At 38.5% G+C, this 13,581-nt stretch overlaps 1 protein-coding gene across 7 annotated transcripts in view; it reads right to left on the reverse strand.

Moving 5' to 3' along the window:
* PKN2 (protein kinase N2) overlaps positions 1-13,581 on the reverse strand; it is a 130,886-nt gene that overhangs the window by 70,094 nt on the left and 47,211 nt on the right. For 6 of the 7 annotated variants that reach the window (XM_021090332.1, XM_021090335.1, XM_013997432.2 and 3 more), the window contains exon 2: positions 10,963-11,263. In XM_021090332.1, the coding sequence (XP_020945991.1) occupies positions 10,963-11,263 (301 nt within the window). Of the gene's footprint in view, positions 1-10,962; positions 11,264-13,581 lie in introns of those variants that run through there. The other variant, XM_021090338.1, reaches the window with a different exon arrangement.

Genomic DNA, 13,581 nt, shown 5'->3' on the forward strand with positions numbered 1-13,581 from the left:
CAGCTAAAGCAATACCTAGAGGACACTGATAACCCTTGAATGCATATACTGGAAAAAAAGAATACATTTAAAGTGTTAAGCATCTGTCTTAGTTTTAAAAAAGCCTAGGAGTTCCCACTGTGGCTCAGTGGTTAATGAATCCAACTAGGAACCATGAGGTTGCAGGTTCAATCCCTGGCCTTGCTCAGGAGGTTAAGGATCCGGAGTTGCCATGAGCTGTGGTGGAGTTCAGACATGGTTCGGATCCCACATTGCTGTGGCACTGGCGCAGGCCGGCGGCTACAACTCCGATTAGACCCCTAGCCGGGGAACCTCCTCCATATGCCATGGGGAGCGGCCCTAAAAAAGGCAAAAAGACAAAAAAAAAAAAAAAAAAAAAAAAAGGGCTTAATAACTTCAAAAATAGGTAAAAGTAATAAATATTGGGACAGGGATTACCAAAATAGAAACAAATACGCAAAAATAAAAAGGATCGGTAAAGCTAAATTATTTTTTTGTGATGAGGGAAGACTAATAATATGACATCTTGGAAAAGTGGTTAAGAGAAATGGAGAATGTACCAATATTAGGAATGAAAGAGGGAATGTCACCACAGATACATACAGATTTTGAATAGATAATACAAAAATATCATAAATTATGTCAATAACTTTGAAAATTATATAAAATGGAAAACATCCTAACAATTTCACAAAAATAACTCAAGAAGAAATAACCATTACCTATAAAACTCAAAGGTCTAGAAGACACCTTGAATGAATTACAGCATTGGAGAATATTTGTTATCTTTAAGTACCTGCTACTGCAGCTTGACTAACTTAATTCCTGAAGCTCAATCTCCTTCTCTCTCACCTAAAGTAAGAGGCAGGTTAAGAGGAAAAAAAAAAAACAACGTTTCTCAGACCAGGCACAGTCCCGGAGCGGGAGGAAGTGATGAGTGCATACGCTGCGTGAGACCCAACCCCAGGGCAGATAGATGCAGACATCTGTATCTCTGTGCTTCTGGGAAGGCTTTTGCTTTTCTGAACAAGAGACTGTTAGGCTCTCATCCACCTGGTGAAATAAAGCTTGAATTTTAATAAGAGCCCAAGAAAAGGTCTAAAAACTCCTAAAAAGCAGGCCATCAGATGAGGAAAAACATGATTAAAGGCAAGACGCTCAAAAGTTTTCATTCACAGTGGCTGAATTATCTGTTGACTTGCTTTTGGTTTGGGGTGACTGGGGGAAGGGAAATGGATATTCTTTTAAAATTCCTATTGCTTTCATACAAGATTGAGGCAGGAAATCATATGATCTATGTGGTCCCCCAAAACTATGTTTAAATTTCATTTTAATTGGCCCCAGGTCGATACTGTTTTCAGGCATCATATACAAACAAAAACAAACCCTCTTTGAAAGAAGGCACTTTAAATCCAGACTAAAAGTAACTCCCACAGATAAAGTTCTAGTGAAAATGCACACGTAATGAGAAATCCCAAAGCTCAGGCAGAAAAAAAAGAAAAAAATGCATCACGAGTGAGAGAAAACTACAAGCACAGCAAAGAATTCATTTGCTGTCATTATACAACACAAAATGTGAAAAAGTGCATTTAATATGTAAAATTAAATAGAAAAAAGTTTCAAAAGAATGACTAAAATAAGAGACTATCAAAAATTACCAAGAGTAACAAATAAAACTTGTAGCATTAAAAACACACATGCCCACACACAGTTATAAACACAAGTCAAAAGTAGTCAAGAGCAAAGAGGACAGAAAGCATGAGAGCAGCATGCATCTACCCAGAGCTCCAAAAATTAAATCAGGTGCAATATTCAAAGAGACAGGGCTAAGAATTTCCCATAATCAATGACACAGGAATCTCAGACTAAGGACCCCCAACACATCCCAAACACATGAGTGCCAGGAAATCCACACCATCACGTCCTCAAAGAGTGAACTCTGCAGGCGAGGAGCTTCTGAAAGACAACCCAGGAGGAAAGGCCGAGCACACGCACGGTTTTAGACTGGCAGCTGGCTTCTCAACAAGGGGAGCCAGAGACATAAACTAATAGTTTCCAGGTGCCGAGAGAAAACAAATGTCAACCTAGAATTATGCATCAGGGGAAACATCATTCTGAAGTATACACCTTCATGGAAAAAAAAAAAAAAATGATTCTAGAAGGAAGGTCTGCGAAGCATGAAGAAAAGGTAAACAGGAGTTCCCGTGTAGCTCAGCAGTAACAGGCCTGACCAATATCCATGAGGTTGAGGGTTCGATCCCCGGCCTCACTCAGTGGGTTGAGGATCTGGCGTTGCCATGAGCTGTGGTGTAGGTCACAGATGCAGCTTGGATCCTATGTTGTTGTGGCTGTGGTGTAGGCCGGCAGCTGCAGCTCCAATTCAACCCCATCCTGGGAACTTCCATATGCCGTGGGTGTGGCCCTAAAAAGCCAAAAGGAGAGAGAGAGAGAGAAATGGAGAACAAAGAAAAGTATAAACACATGGGTAATTGTAACCAACACCGACTACATAAACAGTAATAATGAGATCTAATTTGTGGAACTGAAGGTAAACTGACAGCACTAGAATACGAACAACCATGGCACAGAAGTAGAGTGAAGCAAACTGCGGTTACATTACTCCAGGTTTGCTCTATAGTAGGGAAGAGGGTATACCACTCAGGGTCTGGCTGACAAACAGAAACCACACCAGGTAATCTGAACAAAGGGAATTCAACTCAGGAAACGGGTTACACCACACATATTCAGGTATTGCACCAAGGACTTGAGAAAAAAATAGTGAAAAAAAATCCTTTCCTCCAAGCTCCGAGTTCAGTACAACCTGCACACACAACAGCATGTATGTCTGCATCAACAACGTCAAGGATACGGACAAGCTGAGAGAACCACATATACAGTCACTAGATTCTGCCCATCTACACACACACACACACAACGTGTGAAAATCAGATTTGGAAGGACTAGTGGAGGCCAGATTATATGAAGGTCATCTCTGTAAAGCTACATATTTGTACTGTATTCTGAGGGGCTTGGAGAGCCACTGAGGTTTAAAGCAAGAAACTAAAACAATCAAATCTGAATACTAGGTAAAAAATGCTGGCAACAGTGTTTAGGCTGGACTAGAAAAACACTGACCTTGTAGGCTTGGGCATTTTGGCAGTAACAACGGAGAGGAGATGCAGATTTGAAATCTATGTCAGAGGGAGAATCCATAGGGCTTGGTGACCTGACGTACACCGGAAAGTGAAAAGTAAAAAGAAAGACATCTGCAGTAAAAGTCAGATTTTAGTTAACAGGACAGAAAACAAAAGGAAAGATTTAGAGGTAGTGTTCCAGGAAGGAAGAGTTCAATTTTAATCACGTAAGAGGCAAAGCCTATAGGAGAATACCTATATTCAGGTAACATCTGCAATGTTACATGGCTATAAATTACCAGAGGAAGCCCAGAAACCCCATCTTGGCTTGAAAGAGCTCTTTGGAAGTCAGCAGAAAGTACAATGCAGTTAAAATCTCCTTAGGGATGAGATTTCTCCAAGGCCAGAACGATGAATAAAAACTGAATTTATGAGCAGTTTCTCCAGCAGTGTGCAGAACAACAGATACGCTGTTTCTGGTGCTTTTAGTATTTTCTCTAAATCCGTAACTGAGCAGTTGCCTTTCGAAATAAGTTAAGAGTTCTAGAACACAGGAGCAACCTCGACTTGAAGAAAAGCTCCTGATGACTTAAGAGGTTCAGCCTTCAACTGGTTCCTTGACTCTTGGAGTGAGTAACATCAACCGACCTTGAAGCGTTAACTTCCCAGCTCCGAGAGAGCCGCCTCAGATTCTACTTACACCCAAACAACGGTTTCATGTTCAGAATGAGAAAAGCTTAGCTTGCTCAAGCTATTAAAATCCCTGTTCACAAAATACCACAGAAAGGGCACATATAGTCTCTATTCTCTTGTTTCACAAACGAGAAAAACGAGGCCTGGAGGGGTTGCCGTGGTACAGAATCACTGACCATGATGGTCCAATTGGCGCGAGACCTCAGGTTATATAAATCTGGTCTTATTTCATACCTAGCTGATTCCTGACGCTCCATTTTCATAGAGTGGTACGGGTACAGCCAGGATGTATGCTTCTGGAATAAGGCTACTCCATTAAAGAAATAATAATAAGAGGAAATATAATTGAAGTAAATCTAGCCAAGTCTAAATTAATAAAAGCGGTAGGTAGTATGCTCTCTCCTTCTTCAACTTCCATTGGTAAGCCTCTCAGTTACTGTTCATTGGTCAACATTTTGGTTTTTGCTTAGTACTTACAAACTGATACTTTAAAAATAAGCTGCTCCAGATTCTTGACATGTGCTACAGTTATATTAACTGTTTATATTTTCCCCTAAACCCACCTTTCTTGTTTAAAAAGGTATGTTTGCTTTTATACAGCCATCTGGACCTGCACAGATTATAACAGCTGCTCACTAATTATTAATGGATGCTTAATCAGTTATTTTGTGTACTCAGGATGACCTGTGTCTGATGTCACCGAATGAAGTAACTGTACTGAAATATTTTATAACCAGCAGAGCCTTTGGTTGAGTTTTCTTATTATTTTACAAAAATAGCGTGAATAAGATTGGGGATTGTGATGGGTTTTTTTTGCTTGTTTGTTTAAGGTGAAATAAGCAACCTAGGCATTAAAACTTCAGAACTGCGGAGTTCCCTTCATGGCTCAGTGGTTAACAAACCCCACTAGGAACCATGAGGATGCGGGTTCGATCCCTGGCCTTGCTCAGTGGTTAAGGATCCGGCGGCGGCGTGAGCTGTAGTGTAGGTTGCAGACGTGGCTGGGATCCCAAGTTGCTGTGGCTGTGGTGTAGGCCAGCAGCTGTGGTTCTGATACCACCCCTGGCCTGGGAACTTCCACATGCTGCAGGTGTGGCGCCCCCCCCCACAAAACAAATTCATAAAAAGAGTAAAATTTCAGAACTGCTTGTATCTGCAATATTACATCTTAATGTTTGGAAACGGCACACTGCCTACCTGCTGGTTTCTGCCTTCTGTACAGAACCCTGCACCCGGGGCGTGCACAGTTCTTTCGTAAATTCTTCTGAAGAAGGTGCTCCTCCTGCTTCCCTCCTCTCTACTAGGACACACATCGGTCACTGTACTGGTGAAAACATACATGACCAATACCAAGTGCTGGAGAGGATGTAGAGCAACTGGAACTCTCATATACCGCTGGTGAGAATGAAAAACAACACAGCCACTCTGGAATACCTTTTGGCAGTTTCTTAAAATCTTAAACACACTCCAACACATGACGCAATCATACTCCCAAGTGTCTACCAAAGTGAACTGAAAACGTGTTCACACAAAAGCACGTTTGTGGGGAGTTACAGCAGCTGTGCTGATAAATGCCCCAAACCAGACAACAGCCCTGAGGTTCCCGGTGAATGAACAGGTAAGCAAAGTGCTGTACGTCTATACAGCGGACTTCACTCACAGCGATGACGAAGAATGAATTCCTCATAAATGCAACAATCTGGGTGAATCTCAAAAAGCAATATGCTGAGTAAAAGAAGGCAGTCTCGAAAGGTTATGTACTTATGATGTATATGATATTCTTGAAAAGCAAATTCTAAGAGGACAGAGCAGCGGCTGCCGGGTACAGTGTAGGAGAGGGTATCCCTACAAAGCAGCAGCCCTGTCCCTGTTCCTGGGTGTCGTGGTGTGGAGATGAACCTGCACGTATAATACAGTTTGTGGAATGATGCACCTCCAAAGACTCAATTTTACTGTGTGTTAACTTTAAAAAAAAAAAATCATCAACATCAAAGAATTCAAGTATTAGGGATTTATGAATCATTTAATTTCAGGACTTTAAAGATGAGAAAACAAATCCAGGGGCATTAAAAGTGACTTGTTAACTAACAATCACACTTACCTACCTAATGGCAATCCTTTCCTTAAGCGCTCACAACTTAGGAGTTCCCGACGTGGCGCAGTGGTTAACGACTCCGACTGGGAACCATGAGGTTGCGGGTTCCATCCCTGGCCTTGCTCAGTGGTTAAGGATCCGGCGTTGCGGTGAGCTGTGGTGTAGCTCAGATCCCACGTTGCTGAGGCTCTGGTGTAGGCCGGCGGCTACAGCTCTGATTAGACCCCTAGCCTGGGAACCTCCATATGCCACGGGAACGGCCCTAAAAAAACGCAAAAAGACAAAACAACAACAACAAAAAACTTCCCCTCACTTCTATCCATTTAAGAAAGACTTTATAAACTACATTTTAGTCATTAAGAAGACTCCCTCAATACAGATTTAGTTCTGGGATACAGAAGAATTTCCAAGGTTAAATTTAAAAAGTTCTAAAACTATCAGTTCTACCAATATTTCCTTTCTTGAATATTCTAGATATTAAGGAAAATATTCACTATCTCAAAAGGTAACAATCTAAGTCTGGTGGGGTCTGAGAAAACAGAAGTGGGAAGAGGTACAAAAGAAGGAAATAAAATAAAAACAGAGGGGCTTCTACCATGCAAATTATTAGCTATACGTAATAAAATATGAGAAATATTCCTGTCCTCTTTAGAAATGAGGGACAAGAGTCCAGATTCAGAAATCACTTCTTTCTTAAATATTTCAGGTATTAACTAAGGCTTAGATTACTTAACAGAGACACAATAACTTTTTTCACAAGGTGTGTTCTGCCTCATTTTATAATATGCCAATAATTTCCATGTGTAAATACTACTGCTACCCCATGACACTATCACTGAAGTTTATGAAAGGTGAACAGGAAGCCTGAAGCATCGTGGGCAGGAAGGGAACATCGAAAAATTCACTTTACAACTCTTAAGAATACACGAACACATACAAGTTTACAAATCACAGTCCCAAATGATCAGCTGTTGACATTATAAGAAGTCACATTTCAGAAAGCTTTATAGCCAAAAGCTGTTTTTTGTTTTGTTTTGTTTTGTCTTTTGAAGGCCACACCTATGGCATATGGAAGTTCCCAGACTAGGAGTCGAATCAGAGTTGTAGCTGCAGGCCTAAACTACAGCCACAGCAACGCCAGATCCAAGCCGTGTCAGTGACCTACACCACAAGCTCACAGCAATGCCAGATCCTTAACCCACTGAGGGAGGCCAGGGATTGAAACTGTGTCCTCATGGATCCTAGTCAGATTCATTTCCGCTGAGGCACGAGGGGAACTCCTATAGCTAAAGGTCATAAAGTTCATCTGATAAAAATCCTTATTTTATTAATTAAAAACTAATGATTAGCAATCACTGCAGAAATGAGTTAAGAGCAGGCCTTCCAACTGCTTGTACTATAATCATGTACAAACGGCAGATTTAAAGTCTAACTCTTTCCTTGAATATTCGTTCTGCTAACATACCCCTCAAGACAGCAGGAATTAGCCAGAAGCTTCTGCACAAACTTATTTAATCCACATGCCAGAGAAAGAAAGCAAAATACTCAGTTCTTGACTCTTTATGTCAGATCTGATCTAAAATAAATGATCTGGCTGTGAGCTGTAGTGTTAGGTCGCAGACGCGGCTCAGATATGGTGTTGCTATTGTTGTGACTGTGGCGTAGGCTGGCGGTTACAGCTCTGATTGGACCCCTAGCCTGGCAACCTCCATATGCTGCAGGGGCAGCCCTAAAAAGACAAAAATAAATAAAAATAAAATAAATGATCTTGTCTACCTTAGTGTGCAATATAAAATGTATAAAATTTTATGGCAAGCTGACCTAAAATTAATGTTGACTTATGGGAGTTCCCACTTCAGCTCAGCAGTAACAAAACTGACTAGTATCCATGAGGATATGGGTTTGATCCCTGGCCTCACTCAGTGGGGTAACTATCCAGCATTGCCGTGAGCTATGGTGTAGGTCACAGACACAGCTTATATCCTGCATTGCTATGACTGTGGTGTAGGCCAGCAGCTGCAGCTCTGATTCAACCCCTAGCCTGGGAACTTCCATGTGCCGCATCTGTGGTATAAAGAAAAAAAAAAGTTGATCATTAATCTTCTGTGTTGCCAATTTTAAAATCAGTAATAAGGGAAAATGGAGGGAAAAAAAAAAAAAAAAAAAAAAGCAAACACCCCAATAAGCACACTTACTACTAAAATGTATGAATATGCCATTTGCAAACTATTTTTTTTTATTTTTTTTGTCTTTTTTTTTTATTTTTTGCTATTTCTTTGGGCTGCTCCCGCGGTATATGGAGGTTCCCAGGCTAGGGGTCGAATCAGAGCTGTAGCCACCGGCCTACGCCAGAGCCACAGCAATGCGGGATCCGAGCCATGTCTGCAACCTACACCACAGCTCACGGTAACGCCGGATCGTTAACCCACTGAGCAAGGGCAGGGACCGAACCCTCAACCTCATGGTTCCTAGTCGGATTCGTTAACCACTGCGCCACGAAGGGAACTCCCAAACTATTTTTAATATATTCAAATTTAAACAAACTTGTCAAGTTCATTCCAAACAAACTAAAGTATTAAGAAGTCACACAGTAGAAAGTTATGTTTTATATAACACTTGTCCAGCAACTAACTGAAAAGTCAATATTAAATGAACAGCAAAGAAAGTTTCTGGAATTATTTATCCTAAATCTCTGACTTAAGGCTTTCTTCCCAAAGATTATAAAATTTTTAAAATATCATGATAAATTACACTTTGGTTTAATTATAAAAATTGACACAAGATTTTGATTTTCTTGGATTTTTTTTTTGAGATCTAATATTCACGACTAAACACCTACCATGTTTCAGGGTTTTGCTAAGCCTTGAAAACAAAATGAATGAAAATATGACCCTGTTCTCAAGGATCATATAGTTTAGTAAGTGACATAAAAAATAAACTGTCATATGACATAATACAACAATGAATGAACAAAGTAGGACAGAGAAGATAATCAGTGAAAGTCAGGAAAGGTTTCAGTGATATCCAAATCCGCTTTTGAGGGAGAAAGGAATCTGAAAGTAGACTAAAAGGTCATTTCTTTACTGAAACTCTAGGGAAGATCAATCTAAAGTGACAGCCAAGCACAGGGACCGAGACGGTGTGGGAAGTACACACATAAGAGCACCCCCAAAGTGACAGGCAGGTCACTGGTTGTAGTGATGGTTATCCGGGTAAATATATTTGTTAAAATTCATGAAACCAGACACTTAAAATAGGCACAATTTATCATACATAATTTTATACTTCAGTAGAGGTAATTTTTTAAAAAGGGACTGGGGAAACCAAATGGGCTATTCTTTGTGTGGCAAAAACGCTTCTTTATCCCAATTATAAAGCAGCTATTGGTTTTCTGTGATTAAGAACATGTTTTTTCTAAATAGAGTTTAAAGCTCCAGCACTGTGTCTTATTTTAGACCTCTCCTAAGCAGTAATGGGCAAAGAATGAAGAGCTCGGCAGAGTTCCAATAGAACAGGCTATTTCTAAGTTTATGTGATATTGCTAAAAAAAGCAATTCACAATACACATTTCCACTTACAATGTAATTACTGAATGTGTGGGTGAGAAAATACTAGATGAGGAGTTAGAGTTCTTCAACTAGTTTTATAATTCTGGGCAAATTAACTCACATCTTTGGGATTATTTCAGCTCTAAAATAAGAAGGCTGGTTTCTTTAGGATTTCTTTCACATTTAAAATTCAATTATTCTTACAAGATTGAAATCTCTACACAGAGTCTCCAAATGAAACCCCTAAGGTAAGTTCCTGATGTTGAAAGTGATACATTAAAACAAGTTCTATCAAGTACCCTGAATATCAGAAGCATTTTATACAACTTTTAAGATTGGCCATTTGTGGGTTTCAGACAAATGTATGTACTTTTTAAATCAAATTTAATTTTACTTATATCTGTTTTTTCTTATCTCATCATACCGGTTCTTCTAAAAATTCTATGGTGCTAGATACATTTCTACATATACTATTCCTGTCTTTGCAAATGAGGAAATGAAGGGTTACAGACATTAAATACCTAGCTCAAAATATCATCTTCACCAAGACAAAACTCTTAGACCAGATGCATCTTACATGATTTGTTAAGTAAAAAAGTTTAGCAAGACTGTATATATGAACGGATGAACACTGAACCAAACATAGTTCTCTCTGGAAGGACATTCAACAAAAATATTTGCAATGCTACCTTAGGGAGGGGGCCTGGAGGGGACAGAGGCTATACCTTAGGAAAGGGCCTGGAGTAGAGAAAGGTTCTACCTTAGGAGAGCGCCTGGTGTGGACAGAGGTGCTACCTGAGGAGAAAGCCTGGAGTGGACAGAGGTCGTCTATTTTCACTCTCTGTACCACTGAAAAATTTCCAACATGAACATCTTTCAATTCTACTGTTTAAACATCACATTCTTAGATTGGACTTAAGAACATAAAGGTTGAATTTTCCTTTAATTTTCTGTATTGAAGAAAAAAAGTATTGTTTGGCTTCTAAAAGTTTCTTCTTTTTTAAACAAAATGCCTGGTGAATTAGTTGTTAATTCAGTTGCTTACAACACAAAAAAAAGGTCATAGGTTTGATTAACTATATTTGCAAGAAAATAAAAATATCCCTAGGTCGCAGAATGCCTGTTTAACTTTAAAAAGTCATCTGGCAAACCCGTGCTGCTGATCACAAAGATGAATCAGGTAAAAGCATGTAGCTGACTCAACACAAAACGTTAATAATGGAAAATTACTTTAAGTAATGTCTTAGTGACAGAGGATCGGACGGTAGACCTCAGTTACTCATCTCTAAGTAAAAGGTTTTAATCTTCATATCCATCAACTCACTGCACTCCAGAAGAGAATATAAACAAGACCTTAACTGCAGGAGAAAAATACAGTTCCTGTACTTTCAGAAAAGCTAAAGGCTCCACGTGCCACAAATCTTAACTATTTTAAGTTAATATGTTTCTTACTGTATACTACATAAGCATCAGATAAAACATGTACGCATACCTGAAACGTCCTCTGGATCTGATACAACAATATGTGCATTTAGTTCCTGTAGCTTGTGATGCAATTCTTCTAATTTTTTATTTGATTTTTTCAAAATGTTGTCCACATAAGCCAAACTTTTTTTATCTGTTGTGACTTTCCTCAGATTTTCAGCTCCTTCTTTGATTTTCAGTTCTTTCCTTATTTCTCTCTTAATTCGATCCTTGATATCATCCAGTTTCTGTTGCACCATTGTATCTGAAAAGTCTAATTTCTGAACAGCACTCACATTCTCGGAAAATGGAAGACTTCGGGAATCTCCCTGTAGTTAAAAAAAAAAAAAAAAAAAAAATATAAATGTGGCAGTTTAGGAAGGTTAGCTACTCAATAAAATATGCAGTACAAAAATAAAACTACTTAAGCAATTCTTCAAAAACTCTGCCTACTCACTAAATAGTATTACCTGACAAATTTATGAATAAACACATCTATGCACAAAGGCACTTTTACTTTGTATAAATAGACAATAGATTTTTGATATTCCATGAAGTTAACCTTTCAATACTCAATTTAATCATCTATAAAACCTAAATATAACACAATAATTTAAAATATTGTATATGAGGCTCCAAACATAATTCTGGGCCAACTGTCATCACTTAATAAGTGAAAATTATTATTAAATTCCACAGGTGAGATAAAATTCTATTTTATCTCCTACTAAAAATAGTGTTGGCATAAATAAAATAAAGTTATATCCTTATGACCACTTCTTAGTTAAGCAATTAAATGCACTGAAGGATTTTCAAAATCCTATTTATATATTTCATGGCCAACTGATAATTTGGTTGCCTCACTATATAAACATGACTACTCAATGTCTAAATTAAGTCCTACTGATAGAAGCTAAGAGAATACGCATATCAATCATTCATCTTTAAGGACTTCCCATCGTGGCTCAGCAGCATTGAACCCCGACCAGGATATGATCCCTGGCCTCTCTCAGTGGGTTAAGGACCCAGCGTTGCCATGAGCTGTGGTATAGGCTGCAGGTGTGGCTGGGATCCAGAGTTGCCGTGACTGGTGTAGGCTGGCAGCTGCAGCTCCAATTTGACCCCTAACCTGGGAACTTGCATATGCTGCAGGTGCAGCCCTAAAAAAACAAAATATATATATATGTATAAATAAATTTTAAAAACCTTTAAATGAAAATAAAATCAGATGAGCACATCTAATCTACATTTAAAGCAAGCAAAGTTATACTCTAGCCATTTGCGTATCATTCAGTACTTTAAACTTCAATACTATAATACTACTGGTTTTTAAATTTTACATTTCTGAAACATGAGAAACTAGAGTTAACTTTTACCTTTGGGAAGGAAGAAGAATAAAGTTTGGGAAGGACACGGAAAAGAGAGATTTATATTCTACTTTGTACACTTTAATGTATCTTTTGAACTAAAGACCTAATTAAAAGATTTTCTTTAATTTCTTTGGGAATTTATCACACCTATGTAAATAAGTTCTATTTAAATTCTTGGTGCAAATACTCTTTACATCTAATTCTTAACCTCTGAAAAACACGTACTTTGCAAAACAGTGAGTTAATCGATGGAAAGTAACGGGATCCAGTTTTGGCTTTGGTACCAATTTATCCTGGGCCAGCAGGCCTATTACTACGCAAAAAATGAAGCAGTTGATGTACAAATTTGCTCTTAACCTTTTAGGGCCAGGAACCCCTTTGAAACTCTGACCAAAACAAAACATAGTAGAACAAAGAGAATTTCATGTTTGTATGTACAATTTCCAGATACCGCAGCTCTTAGATTAAGAATTCCTGAAACAGATGATCTAGACCTACTAGCCTTAAATTTCTAATTCTTATTTATGCAGATATAGAATAATCTCCTATCTGGGCCAAAATAATGTCTAAATTTTTCTCTCTTTATAATGGAATATAAGTCCTACTATCCATTTATTCAGTTTCTAAAGTTTATAAATTCACCTTTGGCTGGTTATCCAAAACACTAGCGCATATAACTACCATCAAAAGGTACCCCAAATTTCTGTTGTCTAAAGAGGTAAAAGTAGACTCAGGCAAACAATGCTTAAATGAAAAAGCTAAAGCTAACGACACTCCTCTAGATATTTCTATTTCTATCTTTATATGCATAAAACACCACATGGACTGCCTTCACAAATTTGTTCCTTAATATTAGGTAATAAGCCAGAACTTAGTGCCTTAGTAATTTTTTCCTTATGCTCCACAGGCCAAAAGAAATACTTAACAATTCCAGTGATTAAGCACTAAGGTCCAAATAACTTTAAAAAATATTTATAACGACTTAGCAGCTGTTTAAAATAATGCAAACTGAAAGAAAAAAGTGCATTTTTATTTCATTCTTTAAAAACCAGAGTTTCTTATTGATGGGCTGTATCTGCCTACTGGATATTTCACAATTTCTCAAACCGTGGACACCCCACCTTTCGTTCTTACTCTGCCAGTGCAAAGCGTTATAGAATGGCCTTAATACTAAAACGTTACTGATTGTAGTTCACATGGTATCCAACAAATGGTGTCACAGAGTTTCCCTGAAATCTGATACACACTACAGCATCCTGAGTTTGCTGCAGTTCCCA

This window comes from Sus scrofa, chromosome 4 (assembly GCF_000003025.6).
Source record: "Sus scrofa isolate TJ Tabasco breed Duroc chromosome 4, Sscrofa11.1, whole genome shotgun sequence".
Classification (NCBI taxonomy): Eukaryota; Metazoa; Chordata; class Mammalia; order Artiodactyla; family Suidae; genus Sus; species Sus scrofa.